At 42.4% G+C, this 13612-nt stretch overlaps 1 protein-coding gene across 1 annotated transcript; it reads right to left on the bottom strand.

Annotated features, from left to right (window-relative positions):
• Positions 1-1735: 1735 nt before the first annotated feature.
• etfbkmt (electron transfer flavoprotein subunit beta lysine methyltransferase) lies at positions 1736-4314 on the bottom strand. Its single transcript, XM_088996281.1, has 3 exons — positions 3862-4314; positions 2590-2720; positions 1736-2111 (listed from the first exon to the last, which is right to left on the bottom strand). Exons 1-3 carry the CDS (start codon positions 4137-4139, stop codon positions 1753-1755), a joined length of 768 nt encoding a protein of 255 aa, XP_088852407.1. The 5' UTR covers positions 4140-4314; the 3' UTR covers positions 1736-1752.
• Positions 4315-13612: the final 9298 nt, after the last annotated feature.

Below are 13612 nucleotides of genomic sequence, written 5' to 3'. Positions count from 1 at the left end.
CCTCCTGTAATGTGCCTCTCTTTGTGACTTTATGATACCTTGCAGTGTATTTTTTTCATTACAATACAATAGCACATTTATTGTACATAGAATAAGGTATGTTGTGTGTAGTTTTAAGGCTTATTTAGTTAAAAACTTTTATATAGTATGTGTATATATATATATATATATACAGTGAGACCTCAACTTACAAACTTAATTGTTCGTAAGTTGAGTGTGTAAGGCGAAAAGTGTGTATCTCAAAAAAAAAATTCCCATAGGAAACCATTAAAATGGGAATAATCCGTTCCCGGGGTTCCATAAAATATACTTTTCAACTAAATAAGCCTTAAAACTACACACAACATACCTTATTCTATGTATAATAAATGTGCTTTTGTATTGTAATGAAAGAAATACAGTGCATTGTATCATAAAGTCACTCTATTTACATTTGTGATGGTCATTTATGGCTTGATGGAATGGCGTTGGAGGTCGAAGGTCAAAGGGAATTGCTGTTTGGAAAGAGGCGCATTACATGAGGACTGTAATTAAAGAAATAAACTGTGCTGTAAAATAAAGTTTTATTTACCTTTTTGATGGTCGTTGATGGCTTATGGAAGGAGAGTCACCTTCCATAAGGACTGTTGGTAACTTAACCTCTGGTGCTGTTCGGTTGTGTGCTTCCGCCGAAGATCACTCCGCCAGCCGTGGTGGGTGTGTATTATGAAAATAGTGCTTGTTATAAGGTTTAATTTTCATAAATTTGACGTTTGTAAGATAAGGTGTTTGTAAGTTGAGGTCTCACTGTATATATATTAAAAAAAAAAAAAATCCTCGTCTCACCCACCATGGGTGGTGTCTGTCCCCATTTCAGCTCGGGTCCTCTACCAGAGGCCAGGAAGCTTGAGGGTTCTGCGCAGTATCCGTGCTGTTCCCAGCACTGCGCTTTTCTGGACCGAGATATCCGATGTTGTTCCCGGGATCTGTTGCAACCACTCGTCGAGTTTGGGGGTCACTGCCCCAAGTGCTCCGACCACCACAGGCACGACTGTCACCTTTACCTTCCAGGCTCTCTCCAGCTCCTCTCTGAGCCCTTGGTATTTCTCGATTTTCTCATTTTCCTTCTTTTTTATATATATATATATATATATATATGTATGTATGTATGTATGTATGTATGTATGTATGTATGTATGTATGTGTGTGTGTGTGTGTGTGTGTGTGTGTGTATATATATATATATATATATATATATATGTGTATATATGGCCTATACTACCAGTAAGACTTTAGTTCGTTGAAGAAGCATCTTGGAAAAGAAGCGAAACGTCCGACACCTTCGAAGAAGTACAGATGACGGCTGAAGAAACCTTTTCATCGATGGACCACTCCTGTACGACTGAGAGCTTGCAGACGTACCTGAGCATTTATTGGACCACTGCCAAAAATCAGCATTGGCCTAAAAAAACAAAATACTAATTGTTCCGCCCGAGAAAAAAAAAGACTGATTGCAAATTCTGAAAGCTGACTTTGAAATTTAGAGAAAATATAACGATGTGACTACCCTGACCTGGACTGTCTTTCAGCTCTGAATCTTACATTCAAACTACTGTACCATAATTTGTCAGCACATGAATTAAGTCACCTTTTTGTTACGTGAGGTTCGGGAGAATGACAAATTGTGAAACGGGTTTAAAATGATTGCATTTGTGTAGATTTCCCTGATGAATATGTTACCAAGAACAAAACAATGCACCTTTTAATCCAACTTTATTTTATGGTTTGTTCCAAATCATAGCACCAAACACTGCTAGAGTTGAGGCCAAAGTTCTCCTCTTGTACGGACTTGGGCAGCTCAAACTGAGCCAACTTCTTCAGGCGTGATTGAAAGGAAGGCTCTTCAACCTGGCCTCTGCCAGGATCTCCAATGAGAACATGGCTTTTGTGAGTTTTGATGCAGTGTTGCAGCCAAGTGTGAAGGTTAGAGGAGAGAGTCTCGTCATAGAGCATGTCGCCAAGAAGGATCAGGTCAAAGTTGCCAGGATCTGAACCAATCATGTCTTCTGTCACACAAACGGGTGACTCCAGACCGTTGAGCTCGAAGTTCATGCAGGTTGCAAGGGAGGCAACTGTGATTAAAAACAGACATTTGTAAAGATGACTTAATGTAGAACTTGTTGCTCAACCCGATAACAACATGCAAACTGTTTTGGCCATATTTTTATGACTAATCTACACTTGACAACATATACGATTTGTCTTTCTGTATTTGAATAGGGGAACAAAATGCAGGACTCATGTTCAAACATGCGAGCAGCTATCCCATTGTAGATGGAGGAGTCCTGATCACAAAAGGTTGTTCCGAGTATAACATCCTCAATAGCTTTGAGTGTTTATGTTATCTGATAAATTGTTGTATGGTACATTTACACTTTTATCAGACATTTTTTTTACAAAAATATCTCTATTTACCCGAACTACCCGAATTTTAAATAAAAAAATATTTAAAGAGGGTCTTTCCATTATCAAAAATGAGTGACTTTTATACGATATTAGTTGCCAACTAATAAATCTTGCAATTGAAGCATTATTCTTGACACTGCTCACCATAGTCAATGTCATTAGCGACTACTCGATTGGCACCACACAGTTTTGCAGCGATGGCGGATGCTCCACAGCCACACCCCAGATCCAAGACGGATTTTCCCAAACTTACTCCAGGGTTATCCAGCAGATACCTGCAGGTACGAAGTTTCAGCAACGTTTGGACAACAACAGCACACATAACCTTTTTAATTTGAAGGCGGGCGGTCCAATAGACAGCGGTTACAGCGTTGACCTCATGGCAGGCTGATTGAACATTACAAATTGTCCAAAGGTGTGAGTGTAAGCTTGGCCGGTTGTTTCTCCCTGGGTACCAGTTAAAGGACAACCGACGTCTCCGGACAAGTTGTGTCCATAATTTGTAAAATGGCTTCAAATGACTTCTACTGAGCGTATTTTAATAAGATTCCACCGCATATAGCTATATTTTACGTTTTAAGACTCGCTCTGAATATTCAGGACGTCTTGTTTTTGAGTTGTTCCGTACGTGATGTCACTAAAGGACCGCACCTGACCGAAAAAAGACACATTGTAGCAGTCCTTCCATCACGTCAATGTATTTTGCTGAACATGTTTGGTCTGAGAACCGTGTTGCACCCAAAAGCCGCCAGAAGAGGTCATCCAAGCTCCATATTGGATTGGATATGCCTTTATTAGTCTCACAGTGGAGAAATTTACATTTCACAGCAGCAAAGGAATATAAGCATATAAGGAATTTATTAGCCTATGGAAGCGGAGGTGGCCACTGGAGGTCGCCATTTTGTGCCTCTTTTTTTGAGGTGAGAGATTTTCCCCCAATGTTGCCTCAAAATGGCACATATAATTCTTTAATCGATTGCAAACATGTATGCTTTCCTCTTCAGAACTATTCGAATCATATTCATAACTGGATGTGTAACAAGAAAGCATATTCTCCGAATCTGAAGCCATTGTTTTGATTCGCAAGCAATGCAAGACGTTTGGCGTGACGTCACGAACTGAGGGCGGGACTTTCTGAAAATGCCCAATTCGCAGCTCCATTTTTTTTTGCAGATTTTGGACACTTTAAGTCATTTTTATTGGTGTTTTGCATTTGACTAAACATATAGTGCGTGTTTTGGGTAGTTTAGATGCTATAAAACGTTTTTCTGATGTCAGTTAAAAAACAAAAAAGGTGACGTCGGTTGTTCTTTAAGGGCGCCCTAAGACAGTTGGAATAGGCAACAGCACTCCCCGCGATTCGTGTGAGGGTGAAGCGGATCTGAAAATTAATGATTGAATAATTCGAAGGCTTACCTTGAAAGCGCTTGCCCTCCTGGCCAGTATATGGCCCAGTATGGGTCCTCAAAAGGCCAATATTCTGGTCTTTCAAACCAAAATCTACAATTCGGCGTGAAAAGTCTGAGTTTGATCTCTGGTGTAAGGTTATGATCAACAACAATGTCTGTGTTCTCTGAAATGAACTTCGTCATTGATACATCATTAACAGATTCAGTTGAGATATAGCGGGGCCGAGCTGTCAATTTCAGTGAATTTAAAGAAGATAGCCTGACAGCGCTTAAAACCTTCAACATGACGCCTCACATGGTCGAGGCTATTCATAATAGCCGCGCGTCATTTAACATGGTGACAGTTAGATTGCAATAAAAACACGCATTAACATTTGGACGTTTTGCGCCCGGAAATTTGAGTCACCCCTGAGATACCACTGCTTGTCGTGTGCTTGAGTTCTGTCGTCGTGTAGAAACGGGGTTAGACTATACGTTCCTACTGATTAATTGCCGCCTGTTCGAATTAAACTACAGTATTAATGTACATTGTCATGCGAGGACATCATAAATATCATGTATAAGAAACGTGTACAATTCGGATGTGATCCTTCTAAAAAACGTCTTTTAATAGTCTTTGTTTACTTAACGACCTAGTGTTTTCCAGTCTTTAAACATGTTTAAAAGCATTGTAAAACAAAGAAAATTTATATGAAAGAAATAATTACAAACCAATGTAGACAAATGCTTGATGCCTGTATTTGAATGGAACAAAACTGATTATTGAAAGTGGGCCACATACTGGTCACTTGTGCACTTAAAAAAAACAACAGAAATCAAAAATTTTCTTTTTTGGATTGGATTGGATTGGATTGGATATGCCTTTATTAGTTTCACATTGGAGAAATTTACATTTCACAGCAGCAAAGTGATGAAAGGAATGAAAGTAGAAAAACAAAATACATGAGCTGCTGGAAAGGCAGCCACTCTCGCGGCGCCGTCTTGAAGTCAAAAGAACAAAAAAACTAAATAACAAATAATATGACAGCATAGAGACAATATGACAAAACAAAGACACAGAGAGACATTCATTCTTCAGGACTTGCTGTACCCTTTTTGTGATGACATGAAGCAGTTCTAGATGAAAGAGGAGAGGATCAAAGCGTCTTTCCACCAGTGGATCAGGGACATCATGGTGGAATGTGCACGTCGAGTACAAGCTAATTGTTGAAAGCAAACACGCAGCTGTAGCATCCACTGACGAAAAGAGATTGTCTCACATCTCCTGTTCCACATAAATCTGCTTCAATTCCAAGCCGCAACAGTTCCCTATACGCATCGGCGCTCTGCACTGACTGACGCTCCTTTCTTCTTATCGCGGGTTCCTCAAGCCATGCATCCATCCAGCCGCAGACTGCCAACAGCACCGACCTTCCACTGAACAAAGCGGGGCTGTGAAGATGCTGCCCATTACAGGCGCAAAAAAGCACAATGGCCCCTGTGGTGTCCAGCGATGGCAGTCGAATGGCTCCGACATTCCTCCCATTCAAAAACAGTACTGGCATATTCATGCTGCCGAAAAGGCGCAACCGCTCAGCACAGTCTCCTCCTTGATGAATGTCGTGGTCATAAATGCTGAAAAACAATCTGTATCCGTTCCACACGATGCACAACAACACAAAGTGACAAAAGAAAACACAAAACAAGACAAAAACAACCAAAAAAAGCAAGGCTCATGAGAGCACTTGCTGCCTACTCGGGCGCCATCTTGGACTTCTTCTTTAGTAGTCTAAGTGGGAGTAAAACCTGGCATTCGATTTTTCTTTTCTTCATCCATCATTATCTCTGACACTGAACGTGGAGAAGAGCAGGGAATCAAAATAATCATTTTTAATATTTTTAGTTGTTCCTTTTAAAATACATCGGTTGTATTGTTTATAATATTTAAAATATGAAATATCACTAGACATATTTTCACAGAAAGTCATAGATATCAAATTCTTATAACTGGAATTTATATATGTATTATAGATATGGCAGTTTTGTAGTCATGAGGTGCTTTCTACAAAGGTGGGAAGCAAAAGTCAGTCTAAAGAAATTTGGTAAATAAATGGACGTGTTTTTATCATCAAAAAGAATCTAATAATGTGTGTCTGTTTGCCACAGTTTAATCATGTGCAATTTATACAAATGTTTGAATTGTGTAATTTCAACGGACTTTTTTGTTATACGTATTTATGTATTAATAAATGTATTTATTTATATATGTTTTTATGTATTCATTTATTTATTTATTTGTTTATTTATTCAATGGCAATATAGATTGGATTGGATTTGCCTTTATTAGTCTCACAGTGGAGAAATTTACATTTCATAGCAGCAAAGTTATGAAAGAAATGAAAGTAGAAAAGCAAAACACAGGAGCTGCTGTAAAGGCAGCCACTCTCGCGGCGCCGTCTTGAAGTCAAAAGAACAGAAAAAAAACTAAATAACAAATAACATGACAACACAAAGACACAGAGAGACATTCATTCTTAAGCACTTTCTGTACCCTCTTTGTTACATAAAGCAGTTTCAGATGAAAGAGGAGAGGATCAGAGCGTCTCTTCACCAGTGGATAAGGGACATCGTGGTGGAATGTGCACGTCGACTACAAGCTAAATGTTGAAAGCAAACACACAGCTGTAGCATCCATTGACGAAAAGAGATTGTCTCACATCTCCTGTCCCCCATAAATCAGCTTCAATTCCATCCCGCGACAGTTCCATATACGCATCGGCGCTCTGCGCTGACGCTCCTTGCTTCTTATCGCGGGCTCCTCAAGCCATGTATCCATCCAGCCGCAGACTGTCCAACAGCACCGACCTTCCACTGAACAAAGCAGGGCTGTGAAGATGCTGCCCATTACAGGCGCAAAAAAGCACAATGGCCCCAGAGCTGTTCAGCGATGACAGTCGAATAGCACCGACATTCCTCCCATTCAAAAACAGTACTGGCATATTCATGCGCAAAAAAGGCGCAACCGCTCAGCACAGTCTCCTCCTTGATTATTGTCGTGGCCAAAAATGCGGAAAAACAATCTGTATCCGTTCCACATGACGCACAACAACACAAAGTGACAAAAGCAAACACAAAAACAAGACAAAAACAACAAAAAAAAAGCAAGGCTCATCAGAGCAGTTGCTGACGGCTGCGTACTCGGGCGCCATCTTGGACTCTTTTATTGCTACCTTATTAGTTTGCTTCTGCTTTAAGTACAAGATACATCATTGTACAGTCACAAGATGGAAAAAATGATGACATTATCCGAGGTCATCCCAAACTGGCCTTCACTGGCTGAATTTATAATTGTTTGTTTAAACTTAGAACTGTTTGGTTAAATGACCAAACCTGTGACAAATAATGTTGCCATAGGATTGGACAGATTAGATTAACAAAGCTCCATCCTCGTTGTCTGAATTCGGACCAAAAAAAACGAAACAAACAAAGAAACAAGATAAAGATTAAAAAGAAACAATCAGGACACACAACTAGAAGTATTTCCATTTTGAATAAAATTTACCACAAATCAACAAGATTCTTGCTCTGAAAATAATAAACAATCTTTAAAAATTTGAAATCAATACAAGCCAAGAGCACTAAAATGTGGTGACTAAAATGCACTTCACGTATTTTACAATTATGATGATTGTAAAATAGAGGTCATCTCCGATTGGCTAGCAACCAGCTCAAGGTGTCCCCCACCTCCTGCCCAATAATGGCTGGGATTGGCTCCAGCACACACCACGACCCCCGTGAGGGTGAAGTGGAATGGAAAATGAAGAAGAATGAATGAATGAATGAATGAATGGAGGTCATGAGATTCTTGCTTGTGCATACAGTCCTGGATTTCAAGAACACTCAGAGAGCACATAACCCAGTGGCAATGGCGTCAGACCTTGAAAGCCTCCATTGAGGGTTCTCATTTCAGGGTAAATTTCATGACACCTTTTTGGTAGCATATCATCACACCAGAATCAGAGTCATCTTTATTGGCCAAGTATGTAGAACACACAAGGAATTTGTCTCCGGTAGTACAGGCTGCATGAGTATCATCATAAATAAGGACATGACAAATAAGCATGGAAGGACATTCCATAATCAATATCGACATAGTAAATCAATTTGTAATTCATTCACCCCATAAGCACGAGGAGAAGGTCCTGGAAGATGATTAATTATTATTACCATTATTTACTGTATAAGAATCCTTCAAGAGCCAGCAGGGGGCAGTAATGACCAGTAAAGTACAGTGTAACACCTTTTTGGTCACTTCCCTGTCGGCCTCCCTTGCTTTTTTATTTATTTTTATTTCTTTTTCTTTTATGGAACTTTACGGAAAATGGATCGATTGACTGAGAAGATTTTTCCTCTCCACGTTATTTGGCGATAAAGACGCCTTCAGCAATCTCCCCTGCTGTGTCACATTCCCCCTTCTCTTGATGACTCCCAGGATCTTCCAAAGTTGCTTAAATTTTTTTATTTCAACAGAATAATTTGAAAAAAAAAAAAAATTCTGAACCAGATTCCTTCCTTGCTATTTACTTCTCAGCATATTGCTGCTGAAGTTACTTCTGCGCCGGCAGTGTAGATAGACTGCGCTCCCACTCATTGATGGTATTAGAAATGAATGGGGATGGTTGTCTGTCTTGTTGAAGGAGAGAGTCAGTCTTACTCTTTCTCTGTGTTTGTTAAATTTCGGACGGTGAGGATGTTGGTTTTCCAAATAGAGGCTGGAAACGATTATCAGTACCTTACAGGGTTTTTATATTCTTTTCTGCAGTTACAAATCGATTCAGATCCTGCGAATTTGAGGTTTCGTCAGGAAGAGCATAGGAAACAAACAGACGCACGTTTATATTGGGATCGTATGTTAATGAGAGGCAGGCTGTCCTGCCCACTTTGTAAATGTTTTGAAACAAAGAACGGTTGATGCAATTCTCCTGGTGTGAGAAGGTCCAGACTTCCCCAGTTGTGCGTAAATCCTGAGATAAGAGTTTCATATCAGGGGAGCTTAACAGGTTTCAAGGACTTTCTCGAGGTAGGGAACAAAGACAAAGATACTTGGGGCCTGTTGATCACTCGTGAAGAGAAGTGGATTCAAACTTAATCACTATATTCTTTGTTTAAGATATTAAACAAATGTTCAGGGGAGAGACTGGTACTAATAGTACTCATAATAAGGCTACATTCCTCTGCAGTCTCTATATGTATGATCTATATCGTATGATTGATTGAATCCAGGGTCTTATCTGCCTTTTCCCTAAACTGTACTGCAATATGTTCCATCCGTGCACGTGGCCTTCGGCCATGGTAATGAGATGACATGTGTTCCGTATTTTCCGGATGACAAGGCGCACCGGATTAGAAAGCCGCCTTCGACAAATGACATATTTTAAAATGTTTCCACAGTTTGCAACTTTTCCTGGATTATAAAGCTCAAATTGAGGGCTCTTATGTGCGGATCATAGTGTGGAAAATACGGTACCCCTGCAGCTACCCATCCACCCAAAACGTCTTGGGTGGATGGGTAGACACCCCACTTCACTCCCTCACCTTATTCAGATAAACTTTTCAAATGTGTGTTTTACAATACCGTCTTAGAGTTGAAATTAAGAAATAATTGAAACTCACACAAAAAAGAGGGAAGACGTCTCTTTGTTGATTTTTTCTACTTGCACTGAGAATAGACAAGACAGAATACAGGGTACAGCGTTCTCACCTATTCTAAACAATCTGATGGCGCCCCCCTGTGTGGCTGCCTCCACAGCAGCTCTTTCCCTTTCTTGTCTACTTTTTGACTTTTTTACTTTTCCGTTTTTGCTTTGCCTAATTTCGTTCCATAAACCTACGGAGAGGACATGGGCATCTTTTCTTTTGCTCATCGCCGTTATTTTTTACTTTTTCACCGCTCCTGTGAACGGGGAATCCACGCGCACGCGGAATCCCATTGTTTACAGTCGAGACCAGCTACTAGCGTGGCGGGCTAATAGCGGACTAGCGGCCGCCGCACCAGACATCCCCGATGAACTAGAGGAGGAAACGAGGACGCCCACGCAGAGTTGGAGGGCTTCCAACTCGTACGAGCGGACAGAAATGAAGGCAGCGGTAAGCAGAAAGGAGGGGGGATTGCTGTATTTGTGAATGACAAATGGTGCAACCCTGGGCACATCACGGTGAAGGAAAAACTTTGCACTCGCGACATCGAGCTGCTAGCCGTTAGCCTCCGGCCGCATTACCTGCCACGGGAATTCTCACACGTCATTGCCGTGACGACGTACATTCCCCCTACGGCAAATGGCGGCGCTGCCTCTGATGCCCTCATATCTGTTGCAAACAAGCTGCAAACCCAGTCCCCCAACGCCTTGTTTATCATCTCAGGGGACTTCAATCACATTTCCCTGAAATTCTCCCTCCCAACATTCACACAGTATGTAACTTGTGCCACCAGAGACAATAACATATTGGACCTATTTTATTCAAACGCCAAGGATGCATACAAACCCTCCCCCCTCCCCCCTCTCGGAAGAGCAGACCACAATATGGTTCATCTCCAGCCTGTGTACAAACCCCTTGTCCAGAGGCAACCAGCTGTGACCCGCACGATCAGAAGATGGTCCACAGAAGCTGAAGAAGCTCTGCGGGACGGTTTTGATTCAACCAGGTGGGAGCTCTTTACTGAGATTCATGGGGAGGATATTGACTCACTCACCAACACCATCACAGACTACATTAACTTTTGTGAACAAAACACCGTACCCACCAGGACTGTGCGGTGTTTTGCCAACAACAAACCATGGATTAATCCCGACATAAAAGTCCTCCTGAAGGAGAAGAAAAGGGCTTTTGTGTCGGGCAACAGAGAGGAACTGAAGGCCGTGCAGATCCAACTGAGGAGGAAGATCAGAGAGGGGAAGAAGGCCTACAGGATGAAAATGGAGGAGCAGCTGCAAGCCAGCAATGTCGCTGGTGTCTGGAAGGGCCTGAAAAACATCTCAGGCCACAAAAGCCCAGTGACATTGAACGAAAAAGACAAGGACTGGGCAGATGAACTCAACCGCTTTTTCAATCGGTTTGACAAGACGCCAGCCGCCCCCCGCCCACCGTCAACTTCACCTGTAGCTGCACCTGCACCAACTCTCACTGTGGCCTTACCCTCCCCGCCCCCTCTCACGACCAGCTTTCCACAACCAACATCTGCCCTCCCAACCGTTGCCACACCCTCAGCCGCCACTCTGCCTCCTGGTTCCTGCCTGTCTGTCACAACTGTGCAGGTGAGGAACCAACTGAGGAGGATGCAGGTGAGGAAGGCAGCAGGTCCGGATGATATCAGTTCCCGACTCCTCAAGACCTGCTCCGACCAGCTGTGTGTCATTGTCCAGTTGTTCAACCTGAGCCTGAAGCTGGGCAGAGTTCCACAGCTGTGGAAAACGTCATGCCTGGTCCCAGTGCCCAAGATTGCCAACCCCAAAGAGCTCAACAGCTACAGACCGGTGGCGCTGACGTCTCACCTGATGAAGACGCTGGAGAGACTCGTCCTCGCCCACCTGCGACCGCTGGCAAGCTCATCGCTGGACCCGCTACAGTTTGCCTACCAGCCCAGCATCGGTGTGGAGGATGCCATCATCGACCTCCTCCATACGGCGTTGCTGCACCTGGAGAATGCTGGGAGCATGGTGAGGATCACATTCTTCGATTTCTCCAGTGCCTTCAACACCATCCAGCCAAGTCTACTGGGGGACAAGCTGCGGCATGCCGGAGTCGACCATCACCTCACATCCTGGATTACAGATTACCTCACAAACAGGCCACAGTACGTGAGAGTAAAGAACTGTGAGTCGGGCAGGCTTCTCTGCAGCACCGGAGCGCCGCAGGGAACAGTCCTGGCTCCATTCCTCTTCACCCTCTACACCTCGGACTTCAATTACAACACCCCAACCTGCCACCTTCAGAAGTTCTCTGACGACTCAGCTATTGTCGGCCTCATTACAGAGGGAGACGATAGGGAGTACAGGGGACTGACAAAGGACTTTGTGGACTGGTGCCAGCAGAATCACCTCCAGATCAACACCGGGAAAACCAAGGAGCTGGTGGTGGACTTCTGCAGGAAACAATCCTCACCTGCACCATTGAACATCCAGGGTTCGGACATTGAGAGGGTGACCTCCTACAAGTACCTGGGTGTTACTCTCAACAATAAACTGGACTGGACAACAAACACGGATGCCTTAATCAAAAAGGGACAGAGTCGCCTCTTCCTCCTCAGGAAACTGAGGTCTTTTGGAGTTCAGGGGTCACTCCTAAAGACTTTCTATGACTCTGTGGTGGCATCATCCATCCACTATGGCATTGTCTGCTGGTCAGGCAGCATCACCACCCGGGACAGAAAAAGACTGGAGCGCTTTGTCAAGCGGGCCAGTTCTGTTGTGGGCTGCTCGCTGGACTCTCTAGAGGAGGTGGGCAACAGACGGACGCTAGCTAAACTAAAAGCTATGACAGACAGCCCCTCCCACCCCCTCCTGCCCATCCTGACAGCTCTGGGTAGCTCCTTTAGCCAGAGACTATTACACCCGCGCTGCAAGAAGGAGAGGTACCGGCGCTCGTTCCTACCGACTGCTGTCAGGCTTCACAATTCCCAATGATCACATGTGAAAAAAAAAAACTGGACACTTGTAAATATGGGTTGTTGCAATATATCTAAATGCATTTCTTGATTCTGCACTATGTACAGTCTTGTTTATAGAACGGTTTTTGCACATCTACATTTGCACAGTATACAGTTGACATTTTTATTTTGTTATGCTTAAAATATCTTGTTTTCTATCCTTTCACTCCCACCCCAACCCCATCCCTCTTCAATTGCTGCTGTGGACTGCAAATTTCCCCATTGCGGGACGAATAAAGGTATTCTGATTCTGATTCTTTCTGCCCCCTTCCTTTTTATTACAGTGACTGGCCTTGATAGATAGTTTCTTGTAAGCAAGACATTTACTCTAATAAAAGTTCTTGTGGCACTTGGAACATCCCCGCAGACCTTTGGGCGACAGTTGGGTCACTCTGCCATCCAGTCGTTCAAGGTTAGCTGAGGAAAAGCATCCCAACACCTTTCCCCTCCATTCCTTCCTGAATAGTACCATCTTCACAGCACACATTAAGAACTTCACACCAACATTGACTGAATAGTTAGTTGAATGATTAAGTGGGAACGTGAAAGACGAAGAAGAAAGGTGAATGTGTGATTACATGTATGAGCATTTTTATTATAAGCATAAGCATTCTTCATTGCAAGCATAATCAATGTATCATAAGCAAATGTATGATAACTAAAACAACAACCCGAACATATTATATGTGAAATTTTACTATGATTAAAAAAAAAACAGGACAAAATAAATAAATTAGGTAAAAAATCCCAAATTAATACCATCTTCAGTAATTTTTGCAATTTGTCCAAATTAAGAAAATCATTCATTGGTTTGCACGATAGAAGCATTCTGTGTTCATGCTTCAGAATCAAGAAACAAAATATTTTGTTGTGATTCAATTGATTTATTTTTAAAATGGCTTCATATGAATATGCTGTGATGTGAATGGACACATGCTTGTGGATGGTGCATGGATGAACATGAATATGACACTGAATAATAGGGTGCCATCATCAGCATGTTATTATACTGCTATTCATTGCAGCTTCTGGGCAGCAGATTGGTTGCTTGCATACATATTATTTAACTGCAAAC

This window comes from Hippocampus bargibanti, linkage group LG05 (assembly GCF_051943395.1).
Source record: "Hippocampus bargibanti isolate YZ-2025 linkage group LG05, ASM5194339v1, whole genome shotgun sequence".
In the NCBI taxonomy this organism is placed as follows: domain Eukaryota; kingdom Metazoa; phylum Chordata; class Actinopteri; order Syngnathiformes; family Syngnathidae; genus Hippocampus; species Hippocampus bargibanti.
This window is presented reverse-complemented; position numbering and strand designations above follow the sequence as displayed.